The 13,975-nt window shown below is 31.8% G+C and overlaps 1 protein-coding gene across 2 annotated transcripts; it reads left to right on the top strand.

Moving 5' to 3' along the window:
• Positions 1-6,698: 6,698 nt before the first annotated feature.
• Positions 6,699-9,734, top strand: VNE69_02180 (reverse transcriptase; the record flags this gene model as incomplete). 2 transcript variants are annotated; one of them, XM_065472732.1, is made up of 6 exons in its annotated part: positions 6,699-7,337; positions 7,375-8,154; positions 8,201-8,311; positions 8,375-9,100; positions 9,187-9,691; positions 9,730-9,734. In XM_065472732.1, 6 exons carry the CDS (start codon positions 6,699-6,701, stop codon positions 9,732-9,734), a joined length of 2,766 nt encoding a protein of 921 aa, XP_065328803.1. The 2 variants fall into 2 exon arrangements, with proteins under 2 accessions (XP_065328803.1, XP_065328804.1); XM_065472731.1 differs by lacking the exons at positions 7,375-8,154; positions 8,201-8,311; positions 8,375-9,100; positions 9,187-9,691; positions 9,730-9,734 and having other exon boundaries at positions 6,699-7,352.
• Between the last annotated feature and the right edge of the window lie 4,241 nt (positions 9,735-13,975).

Raw genomic sequence — 13,975 nt, forward strand, 5'->3', positions numbered from 1 at the left:
GGGGTTCAAAGCCTTGAGGTAAAAAAAAATTGTTACAACTGGACAACTATCAAGCACAGTCTATGTCTTTAAAAAAATAAGTATACAAAAATTATGTTCTTATGAAGTTGCTTTTTTTTGCAATAAAATGTTCATAATCTTAACAATAACAAAAAAAAATCATCACATTTTCCACACGTCTATTATTATGTAGTTTTGTATCATTATTTCCAAATGTAATTTATTAAAGTGCAACCTCTTTTCAAAGCTGTTTAGTTTAGTGAATGTGTCAATTTATTGAAAACAGTAATCGACGAAAAGTTTTTAAGAACACACTTACCATAGATTTGTTTATGTCTTATATTCAACAAATTTTATGTTATAAATATCGTTTTGAAAATTATTTTTTATATTGGAAATAGCATTTATTAAAAAAATAAATTATGAGATTTCATTTTTAGAATTTTAGGGAGAATATCTAAAAAAGAATTAACATACTATTTTATAATATGGCTTGAAAAAAATATCACATCAAAAATATATTAGTAAATTGAATATTTTCTATTATTGTGTGGTTTTTACATATTTATATTAAGTATATTCGATATAACAATAAAATGCAATAAACCAAAATTTATTTTTGAAATTTTTTTTTAGTATTATGCTTAAGTTATATCTATCGTCGTTCTGGTCAAATTAAATCAATGCAATTTAAAAACATAGCTAATATATAGAAACTAAGCACAGACAAAAAAAGACATTACAATATCTCTTCATAAAAAAAGTAATTTACTAAATACCCCAAATAAAATAGCAACTTTATTTTTTGATCAAATAAAAAATGCTCAAATCGATCACTTATTAAAAAATATAATGTGTTTCACGATATAGCTCCGAAAAGAGGCCTTTATTATTGCTAATTATGCGAAAAATAATTCAATAAAACAAAATTTATGGTGTAAAGTTACAATTATATAATGCATTCTAAAAACCCACGTAACTCTTTATCCAAAAATGAACACGACTAGATAAAATGGCATTATAGCTATAATACAGATCTTGAATCTAAACACATACTGTAGGAATATATGTCTTTGTCAAATATATAATCGAGTTGATATATTTGACACCAAGATTTTTAAATAATTTTTAAAATAAACCCATGTTTTGTTCCAACAATTTAGCGACAAGCGACAAAAATATTTCTTTCATCTTCAGAAATGAAGAGAAAGACGACCCAGGCAGTTAATAGAGGACTTGATGGAAGTGGGCAGGTTGAATGAACACAGCGAGGGTATGCTGTTACTTACATTCAAGATGTCTCGTAGGAAGGAGGCAAAAAATTGGATAATGGCCCAACCAGAGGGCTAGACTTGGGTGAACTAATAGATTTGTTTAGAAAGAGATTTGTTAGTAGTATGATATTGAAGATCAGTTTGGGTAAACTAGCAGCATTGAAGAATACAGGTGGATCTATCCTGAATTATCTCGACAGAATGGGGGCCATGGCGAGGAAAGGAAATGTTCCAGAACAAGTCCTGGTAGCGTTTACATTGAATGGTCTGCCGAATAATCTTGCTAACATCGTGCTTATTAACTACAAAGAAGGCCTTACGTGGAAATACATCTATGATTCTTTAAAGAATATTAAGGATACGAGACAGACTGAGCGAAACCAGATAGCATCTCCATACTGCCCAGAAGTTACAGTCGAAGCAATAAGAAACAAAGTTAATAATAAAAAAATCAAGCTATCCAAAAATTAGATGTTTGATCTGTAGCGAGCCAGGACATGTGGTCTTTCAATGTCGTTTCAACAGTTTAAAGAAAAGCTCTAAGGTGCAGAAACAAGTCAGAGAGGTTAGTATACCACAAGGGAATGATGAGATAGATGTGGAAGAAGAGGACTTAAATAAATTCATTTTTAATTATAGGTTATTAAATAGCAGAAGTCCCCGATCCACTGTTAAGTTGGCTACACTTGAGGACGTTAAACGGCCGTTTAAGGTATTATTAGATACAGGTGCAGAAGTTAATTTGCTCAGGCCGGAACACTCAAAGACAAACAAGATTGACTAGAGAGAATCTATAATTACGCGCGGCCAACGGGTCAGATAAGAATCATAGGAAAAACGATGCTGAAAATAAAGATAGAAGGATACGTTTTTGAAGACAAATTTATTGTAACACGAGACATCACCATGCCGTGTATAGTAGGATGTATATTATTGGACAAGTATGAAGTTGACCTAAGATTTGGAAATGGAAAGGTTAACATGGAATCAGGACAAATCCTTAAAAGAAACGCAATTGGATATCATAGGATTAACACAGGAGATAGCGAACCAGACATGGCTCAGCTATATAAATTAGGCGGAACGAAAGAAAAAGAGGCATCTAAAATAATAAAAGAATACCTTGAGCTGGGAGCGATACAGCCAAGTGAGAGTGCTTGGCGAAGTCCAGCGTCGTAGTAACAAAAAAAGATGGAGGTTACAGATTGTGTATAGATTACAGTCGTCTTAATGATATTACGATTCGGAATGCATACCCCATGCCATGAGTGGATGAGTTTTTTGATGCACTAGAGGGTGCAAGTTATTTTACTAAAATGGATGCCGAATCGGGATATCACCAGATCAATATGGCACCAAAGAATATTGGGAAGACGGCCTTTGCATGCAGAAAAGGATCTTTTCAATTTGTAAAGATGCCTTTCGGTCTAGTAAACAGACTAGCCACATTTCAGAGAGCAATGAATAACATACTGAGAGATTTTTTATACAAATTCGTGGTAGTTTATATGGATGATATCCTGGTCTATAGTAGAACGTTCGAGGAACATCAAGCGCATGTTAAGCTGGTTATGGAGAAGTTAGTAAATGCAAGAGTAAAGCTGAATGAGAAAAAGCGTGAATTTAAAAAGAAAGAACTGAAAATCTTAAGGCATATAATCTCAAAAAAAGGATTGGGGATTGACACTGAAAGAATAAAGAGTTGTAAGGAATTGCCGATACTAAGAAACAAAAAGAAATTAAAATCATTGTTGGGGCTACATAATTACTGTTCGAAATTTATAAAAGACAGTCATAAGATAGTAAGCCCATTGTATAGAATTATTAAGTTGAAAAGAAAGAGGAAATCAAATTTTGGAAAAAGGAACCAGAAAACAGGCAATTTATCGAAGCCATAGAAGCGTTGAAGGCAGCTGTCAATAAAGCGACGTTTCTGACAATCCCAAATACGAGAGGTGAATTCATTTTGATGATGGGCGCGTCAAATGAAGGAATTGGAGCCATGCTATCCCAGGTAATAGAAGAAAAGGAAAAAATGGTAGTATATTTAAGTTTTTTATGCATGAAAGCGAAAAAAAATTATTCTACAATAGAACAGGAGCTTTTGGCAGTAGTCAAAGCATTTCAACACTTCAGAGAATATCTAATGTTAGGGGAAATCCCATTCCACACGAACTATCAAGCTTTAAAATATCTTTTAAAGTCAAGGAATATTAAGGCAAGGTTAGCGAGATGGTCGCTTCTTCTTCAGGAATATGATTTTACAATTGAGTATATTACTGGACCCTCGAACTATGTAGACCATCTAAGTAGAGACTTCAAAATAGAAATGAAGAACATTGAAACGGTAAGCCCCGCTGAAGAAAGGAAAGTTATAAAAAGGGAAAGGGGGGGATAGAATTGGTCAGATTTTACCACGATATGTTGGGTCATGGCTTAAAGCAAAATATGAAATATAACATGAGACTAAATATGAATGGAAGGAAATTAACAAAGATATAGATCAGTTTGTAGAAAACTGCGAAATCTGTCAACAGAAAAGAGAACAAAAACAATTTAAAGATTTTGCACCGTTGGTGGCAAACAACATTGGAGAGATTTGGAAATTGACATAGTAGGACCATTTAAGTAGAGTGAGGACGGGTACAGGTATCTTCTGACAACAATAGAACATTTCCTAAAACCTGGGGAGATAATCCCGATCCATACAAAAGACATGAATTCAATAATGTATATAGTGGACAGATACATCATAAAGAAATATGGAATTTTGAAGGCAATTTTAACAGATAACGGACGACAGTTTAAAAATCGAATCTGCGAGGATTATGCGAAAGAGAACAGTTTACCTGGAAAATCCGATTACCGTACATCCCGACCACAACAGGATTAATGAAAAAATTTAACAGAACGATAGGAATTAAACTAAGGAAGATACGGAATTTGGCAAGTTTGTTTGGGCAAATGTGCAAAAAAAAAGTAAATAAAGCCTATGTGCAGCCCCATCGCCGCGCCATAGGCTTTGCGTTCATAGAATTGCACAAAGGATTAGTTCTTTGTCATATGTTTATGCAGGAAAAAATTAAAATAAGAATGGATAGAACAGATTTTAGGACTAGAGCGAAGGAGAATTTAGAACGATACAGAGTGAAGTATGCAACACATGAGAAAACGGGTGCGCCTAAATCGGAAGAAATAAAGATAGGTGGCAGGGTATGTACAAACTAATTTTGCCCCAAGGAGGGAAACTGGAACCAAAATGGCAAGATAAAGGAACAGTCTTGTATAAAGGGTTTAATCGTATAATGTTTTACTTGACGACGGAAGAACGATTACGGCGAATCGAAATAATGTAAAACTTTTAAAGGGGAGTAGTGTAGGAATATATGTTGTTGGTGTGTTTATAATATTTAATAAATAAACCCCTTATGAATGTAAACTCCTTCAACATGGCACCCGGTACGACTCTAAAAATGGAAGGATTAACATTCAGACTTGCTAAGGCCAAAGCAGACTTGGAATATTTGGAGCTACAGTTTACAGCCCATAATATTGTTCGAGACAAGTAGAAGATTTTAATTTTCCTCATGATCCTTGACAGGGAGGCTCAAATTCTTTTTGTACAAAACAAGGAAAAATTTACAAATGTTACATGGAGACAAATTAAGGGGCGACTAAAAAATATGACAGAGAAAATAACACTATTTAAACTATTAGAAGCCAGACAAAGATTAAATGAACCGGTGGGGGAATGGTTATGTCGTAACCTCGGGTAAGGTGTCCGAAACGAAGCTTTTGTTTTATGAATGAACAAATAAATGGTTTTGTTTTTCTTAAGTGTTTATTTTTATGATCTCGCTGTGGAGTCATGTTTGTTTGTTGTCTGTCTGAGCTATTATATCTTTTCATCTTTTTGTGTGCCCTTCTTTTCATATTTTTTATTTATAGAAAATGTTTTCTTAAAATTCACTTTTTCTAAAAAAGGAAAAAGGAAGAAAAATTTAGGGAAATAATTGTGGTGGATACCACAGGTTAGTAAGAATCATAACTATTGCTTATGATTCGGGCATGGATGAAGAATACGCCAAACAAATAATTTCTAGGACATTTCTAAATATAGAAGGATTCATAACATTTAGAGACTACTTTTCTAACCAGTCTCTATACGAAAATTACTTAAACAAGTTAGAATTTTTAAGGAGAAGAGAATATCTATTGAAAAAAAAACAACTCAAAAAATTATAATCCCAAAGTAGAACATTATGCAGAAAAGAATCAACAAACAGCCTTCGAAAGAAGAACGGGAAATTTTTTCGAAAAATCTATAATTTAAAATCTACAAACACCACTAGGAGAAGTCAAGACAATGGAAGTATATATTGCGGGAGATAAAATAAATGCAGCGGTAGATACGAGAAGTAACTTAAACTTAATTAGTAGAAAACTGGCTGAAGAAAGGGGATTTCTAAACATAAAGACAAAAAGGATCACAGTAAATAATAACTTGAACAAGAAAATGAATAGGAAAAATAAAAGGAAAGAGGAATCTTGCAAAGTGAAGGAAGTTAACCGATAAGATGCTTTTGAGGGGGATGTTGGTGTCTTTATAATATTTAATAGATACCTCCCTTATGCTTGTTAACTCCTTCAACATATTTCAATTGCAAATATATAATCTAGTTGATATATTTGACATCAAAACTTTTAAATAATTATATTAAAATAAACCCATATTTTGTTCCAACACATACAAACATTATTTGAAGTTCAAGGTCTTTTAAGAGGTAAATACATGAAAAATATATGCAAATAGCATGAGGTTGTTAAAAAAAGAGACAACAACAGATAGAATGTCATAAGTAGTTTTAAACCCATGCGAGTTGATAAAAATTTTAGATGGTTGTTTAGTAAAGGATTTTTATAATCTTATAATACTATCTACAGCATTAAATTTGAAGTGGGATACAGAGGTATATTTACTGTTGTGGTATAATATCTATCACATGGATCATAAGTAACCAATAGAGCAACAACACGCCAACAATGTTTCTTACACATCTTGAAACACGACGTCTATTGGTCTATCATAAAACGATATATTCTTAATAGGTACTAACAAATATAAAAAAAGAAAAAATGATATGAATATGATGAACAGGAAATCTCACAAGCTCACTTATCCTTCACAACAGAGCAACGACGCCTTAAATAAAACTATTAATACTAAACAAAACTCTACCTTGAGAATCAACGGCTCCAATAACCGTAACCTCTTAGAATGCTTTTGAGGGGTTACCACCAGGGAGGCGGCCTGTTTGTAAATAGCAATGATGGTGCTCCTCCCTGCAATATATTTTTGATTATTATTGTCCTGTATCACAGGAAGTTTCTTGAATTTAAAATAATTGTTTAAAATACTTTTATATGAAGGGTAAAAATGAAGAAGAAGGAGCTGAACTAAAAATAGCTGAAACAACACCAGCAGCACCAAACAACCAAAAAACATACGATATAAACTCAGTATCATTAAGTACAGAACCGGGAGGACCCAAGAGGTCTAACAAGTTGGATTCTCTAATGGCCGTTCTCAGAGAAGTTGAGGGTGCCAAGTATGATTGGCCTAGGAAGTCTTTTCAAGCCATTATAAGTAGATGGAATCAGATGCCAAAGGGAGGATGGAACAAAGTACTAGAGTTCTATTGTGCAAAATTTAAGGAAAAAATATCTATCGTTAGAATAAAGAAAATGGCGCAAAAAGCACATGAAAATGAAGCAGGGACGCTTACAAGAGTAAGAGAGTTTAAAGAGGAGAATACAACTAAAAGAAGAAAGACTTTGGACGAGATTGCAAGAGTATGCACCATAAAAGATGTAGAGCGACAAAATGAAATAGATAAAAGATTTAAAGAGATGTGGACTAAAATTAAAGATGCAGACGTTTGCTCTGTACAAAAAACAAGAAAGATATCTTCTTTAAAAGCTAATTATGAAATTATAGAATCTTTAAATTTAGTGGCTGGAAATTTTTTACTAAAGAATAAAGTCAATAATATGAATGATATTGTCAAAATTATCTAAACAACAATGGGTGTATCAAGAGATAACATGTAAAGGAATCAAGAAAAGTGTTTGGAAAGAAAGTATTGAAGATAAAATAAACGCAATGGAACAAAAGAAAACGCTTTTTGATAAATGTAAGTTTGAGAAAGATAAGATAACTGAGGAAGAGAAAAAAGCCCTAAGAAAATGCATGAGGGAAAGAAACTTAATACTTTCAAAAGCAAATGATGTTATTAAAATGGAATTATACCTTAAGGAGAGGATCTTGGTATACAAGAAGAAGATAGAAGTTTACGAGAAGAGAAAAGCATATAGAAATGAAAATACAAAATTTGAACTTTACCGTGGAAGATACTACCGAGACCTAAATGCAGAGGAGAAGAATAATCATAAAGTTGGGAAAAAAGAGATTGAAGATTTCTGGTCGAAAATGTGGGAAAATGCAAAACAAGAAACACTGGAGAATGAAGAAGAATACCTATGGAAATACAAAATAGAACAGCCCAGCATCAATGCTTTCCCGACAGAAGAAGAGTTTAAAAATATAATAGGATGGCTGCCCAACTGGAAAGCAGCAGGTCCAGATAGAGTCTATAATTTCTTTATAAAGAAAATGTCTTGCCTACATGGATCTCTTTACAAAGTAATTAAGAAAATATGCCCGGAGAGTTATACGGAAGAAGAATGGTTTTACAGAGGAATTACTTATCTGATACCTAAAGGGCAACCAGTGGAAGGAAAAGACTTTAGACCCATTACATGTATGTCTAACTTGTACAAACTTACAACAAAATGTATTACATACGTACTCCAGGAACTAGTGGAAAATAAACTCTCTTTTAGCAGATAACCAGATGGGAACAAAGAGGAAAGTCCGGGGAGCTAAAGAACAGGCAATGACAAATAACATGCTGAATAGAGAATTTAATTATAAAATCAAAACGGCCTGGATAAATGTTAAGAAGGCGTACGACTCAGTAAGACATGACTATTTAATATAATGCATTAAAGCTCTGGGACTACCAGAGTGGATATGTAAGACAATAGAAATACTGCCCAGCAAGTGGAATCTAGAAATATTTGAAGGAAATGAGAAGATCATGGAAAAGAAGGCCAGAAGAGGAATATTACAAGGAGATAGTTTGTCCCCGTTATTGTTTGTGCTGTGTATAGACCCGTTAAGTCGTAAATTGAATAGTATATACCCCAAGTTAAGCATCCCGCTGGGAGAACAAGCATTTGTAACTAACCATTTGTTGTTTATTGACGATCTAAAAATACTTGCGGAAAATGAGGAAGTATTGAAAGAGATGATAGATGAGACAAGAAAATTCTTTAATACTGTAGGTCTAGAAATCAACGCGGAAAAATCGGCTACAAATAGTATAAGGTGTAAAGATGAAGGCAAGTTGCTAGAGGGGCATGAGGGGTATAAATATCTGGGCATTACAGAAAGCCACGAAGGTAAGATAATGAAGGAAACAAAGGAAAAAATATTGAAGGCCATCTTATTAAGAATCGAAAAGTTATGTAAGACTAAGCTGAATGCGAAACATTTGTTTAAAGCAATCAATGAACATGGAATAAGCCCAATAAAATACTATATAGGAATAATAGATGCTGAACCAGAAGAATACAAGATCATAGACGACAACATCGGAAAATTATTGATTAAATATCACGTCCATCAACAACCTGCAACCAAAGAAAGATTATATCTCTCCAGAGCCGAACTTGGATTAGGGCTCCAATGCGTAGAACATAAAGTGAAAGAATGCTTTTACAACTAGCCAAAGAATTTGAAAGCACGAAAGAATCTGTTCTAAGACGCAAAGCGATTTTCCACTCCGAGAAAACTGGCTACACATATCTATCCATTATAGAAGGATATATAAAAGAGAAATATAAACTTAAGGAAAACGTAACAGCTAAAATATTAATAGAGGCACAAACCGAATCTCTTTATAGCGATATAAAAATAAAAACAAACCATTCAAAGCTATTTAGACCAAGAGACGATCCACTTATTGATATAAAACAGGCTGCCACATGGCTCACAAAAGGAAATATGAGCCCGAGAGAGAATCGCAATTTATTTGCATTACAGGACCGAAATATTTTCTTAGAGAAACGGATAAAATGCCCACACTGCCATGAATATGCAAAGACAGTAGATCATATGGCCACCCAATGTGATCGTATGCTTTCACATTATTACATGAGGCGGCACAATGAGGCACTGCGATGCATCCACCTGCAGTTGTGTAGGACGTATGGTCTATCCCATGCCAAAAGAATTAGAAATCATTCAGTCCAGGAATGTATAGCTAATGAGTATGTTGAGATACGAGCCGACAGTAGGATACATTCAAGTATTGAAATAAAGTATAACGAGCCTGATATACTAATTGTAGACAAGTTGAGGAAAGAAGTGATCGTTGTAGAAGTTGGAATCACAAGTTTTAACAACCTCCATGCAAAAGAAACAGAAAAGAAGCATAAATACGACTTGCTCGCAAATCATGTGGCTTCTCTTTACAAATACAAGCCGAAAATTATTCCTTATGTGATGACGTGGGATGGGATAGTAACTAATTTTCACCGTACGCATATTAAAGTGCTCAGATTAGAACCCAGAACGATAGCATATATATAGTCAAGAGTCCTTAAAATGACTATAGAAAGCCTAACTATGTCAGCCAGACATGGGCTTGATACAGATCAGGAAGGGGTCTTCGAGAGCCCAATGAGTGAATCTCAGAAGGAAGTCCTAGATCTGCCAGATGAGATGTAAGCGTATCTTGTGAAAAGTAATTAATAAGCCGAATATATACCCAAATAAATTTTATATATTGGTAATCTTGGTTGCAGTAATGTTATGTCTTCACTGAATAATCTTTTTTCAAAGAAGCCCCAATTTTTTCAAGGCTATCATTATAAAACGAAAAATAATATTGAAAAAAGGTTTTGTTTAAGCATAGATTATATTATTTTAAGTTGCATATACAAAACAAAGAATAGTCTGTTTGTTTTATTATATTCAATTTGCCTTGTCTACTATACCATAAAATATCTCTAACAGTTGTTAATAAGAAAATGGACCAATGAAGTAGAATGATGTGAAATATGAAGTTATAAATACTACAAATCATTAATTTTTATTTTATCAATTTTTCCTTTTGGAAAATAGACCATTCGAGCAGTCTATTCCAAAAATCGAATATTTATTTCTTTTTTGCCCTGACCCCCACACCAGATTATGAAACTAACAAGCGATCAGTGCCCTTGGAAAAATAGACCAAGGAAGGGCCATTAAGCCAGGGATCAGTATCCCATTATAGATGCCCAACGAGGGTTATCTAATATTAATAAATCATTAACTATATTGAATTATACTTATCCAGAGGTAGCTCCTCTGGGCTACGTCATGAAACACTCAGAATCTGCTTCAACAATCAATTTGATGTCCCTGGCATAAATATCTATAAAGATGATTATTAAACATTTCACGCCTCCTGCTTATTGCACGATTACTTTATGATAACTCGTGAAACAAATTAAATATCTTTAATTTTTTTAACTTAACCATCTAAAATATGCCTAACTTTTATTAAGCTTCATTGCGCCAGACAAATTTGGATTTTATTAAAAGCATATTATGCTTTGTTACAAGTTTGGACCAAAATAAATGTTTTAGAACTGAAAAGTAGAGTTGTTATAAAGTAGCGTTTCTAGAAATGAAAAATACATCTCCAATATTTGATTCGAAGTAAATGAAAACAGTAAACAATTGTATACGAAATCGTAGCTGTAGGAAAACTTGTTTATATACGCCTTCATTTAGCTTTTCCTTCAAGATATTTATAGTATGGGGCATATTAAAGATTAGTACATAAATTCTATGATATTTATGTATTAGTGCTTTAAAATTTTATGAGAGTAAAAGTTACTATCTTAAATCTTAGTGTCTAAGAAACTAATCTAAAAGTAGCATGAAGTAACAACTAAACATACATACAATGTATATTCTAAAAATCCTTTGCTAATACAAATTATTAAAATATATGCAAATGTCATATTTTGCTAAAATTTATATCTATTATATTGATTTCAAACAATTGAAGCTACTTTTTGTTATAGGCTTTGTTAATTCTGTATTGTTTGCATATTCTTTATTATTGTTTGAACCATTAACATGATATTTTATGCATATGACGCCAATAAACAGCCGTGCGTACTTAAGTTATAATAGAGAAGAAACGCAATAAAACTATAAAGAAGGTAAATTTAACACAAAATATTTAATAAAAGCAATTTTACATGATAAGACATATTTGGAACAAATTAACATTTATCGATAGAGATACTTGTGTTAAATGATATAAACAGATTACTTAGACTTTATGTTTTAATTGAGAAAAGAATATAAATTGCGTAGTAAAATCGTGATAACATCAAAAATTGCTTAAAAATCGAAACAGAAAGTTTAGGAAATATTGCTAGTTGTAAATGAACTATTCTTAATGTATAAGTATGAAATAATCGTTAGCCCTATCTAATGATAAGAGGTTGATATCAAATACAAAATAACTCGATCAAAAAATAAACATAGTTAACATAATCAGGGTCATTTTTAATACGTAATCTTAAATAGGATGCTGGAAAAAAATAGTCAAACTAGAATAGACTTTTATGTTAAGAAAGTTTAACTGTAGAATACTATAAAATATAAGTCAAAAAATTTTAAAAATAATAATATTTCGTCAAAAAAGATACTTAACAATTAGATAGTTTATGATTTACTTGATAAGTCGAATGACCTTGAGGTAAAAAAAATTCAATCTTCCATATATACTTCTAATGTATTCGATACATCAAGTGAAAGGGTTATAAATAATGTTGTACAGAATAAATAATGTTCAACATATAGTTAAGGTAGGCACATTTATAATAGTTAGCCCCCCTAGTTTAGACAATCCTATCATAAACATAAAATAAATGCGCACATGACCTTATTACGTGCTGTTTTGCAATTAGATTATATAGTTTTTGGTTAATATAAGTATCTAAATCTCCCTTTTTGTAAAAAGCACTCATCGGTTACTATGATAAGGCTATTTGATGTCATATAAAAATTATAGATTAGATCCATGCGTCAATTCATCTATATTTCTTTTACATATTTATAGAATTATAATGGTTTGTTTGCTATTTGTATAAAAACTTGAGCACATGTTATGATACATTAAAAATGAATGATTTGATTGGCTACTTAAATATTCAAACACTTGCATATAATGTAAAAGAAGACTCGAATCATATATTGACAGTTACAAAACAATTTAAAGAACTTGTAAATTCGTAAATAAATTAATTTGATAAGATAGATTATGATATTATAATTACTGTTTTCGAGCATAGATTCTATAACTAAAGTATTATTAATGCCCGGCGATTATAGTTTGGTAAAATATAGATCAAACTTCAAATTTAACGAATTTCAATGTACAATAATTATCATATTGTACATTAGCATAAACCTATGATGACACCTAATAATAGGAAGCAAAAAATTAGAAATAATGAGAATAGGAAAAAATCTTTTAAACTAGAATTTAATTACCATATAATTTACATTCATAAATCGAACACTTTTTTAATAAAAAATAACCATCTATTTTTAATTCACTATTATGTCTCATACTACATATTGTCATTAAAAATTATTTAAAAATATAACTATCACTATATCTTAGTAGAGCGAGTGTTTTGTCCAAATTTACGACGCTCAAGCTCATATAATAGCCTCTTGTTTTTATTTACATTTAATTAACATGTCTAAATTCGCATTTGGCTACTACATATTGAAGGAGCTGCATTTTTATAGACTTAAAAGGAATGTTTGCTTTTATTGTAATTTGATTAAATTCATACATCTAGCTGATGATTTTTTAAGAAAAAATGTTAGGTAAATTGTTTTAAATTCTTTACTATGTTGTATTCCTCTTCTTGGAAAACCTGCTATGATTTTGTTTACAATCGTCAATCATCTTGGCATTGACTGCGTAAAATTAAAAGTTTTACACGGTGGCTCGGCCCATTGAATCAAAAAATGATATAAAATGAAATACTCTATTCTATGCCGAAAAAATTAGCATATATCATATTTTTACATTTATTATTATGTTTCCAAAAAAATCGAAAAATAAACTACTTTTGACTTTTTTAAATTTTGGTTCGCGGGGAGAACAGAGCTCGTTTTTTTCAAAACATTTTTAACCTCTTATAGGGCGCACTATATCGCGATAGATTTATAATTCCTCAAAGAGACCCCAAACCAAAATGATATATAAATATTATTGTTAATTTATTATAGCTTAGTTTGACATTATAAAAGAAAAGACAAATACCACCCATATAGTTGTATTATACAAGATTTAATTTATGGTAATTTTACTATACTTTTAAAAAGACAAAAAAATGGCGTATAGTATAGTACTCTTTATATATTTCCTCGAAACAAAATACACATATACGCAATAACAAAAAAAATGGTCAATTTAGACAAAAACTTGTTGTACAAAACTATCAGGAACATGTATAAAAATGCCAAAAGAGCGGCGGAAATAAGCAAGAGAGAA

Source organism: Vairimorpha necatrix, chromosome 2, assembly GCF_036630325.1.
Source record: "Vairimorpha necatrix chromosome 2, complete sequence".
In the NCBI taxonomy this organism is placed as follows: Eukaryota; Fungi; Microsporidia; family Nosematidae; genus Vairimorpha; species Vairimorpha necatrix.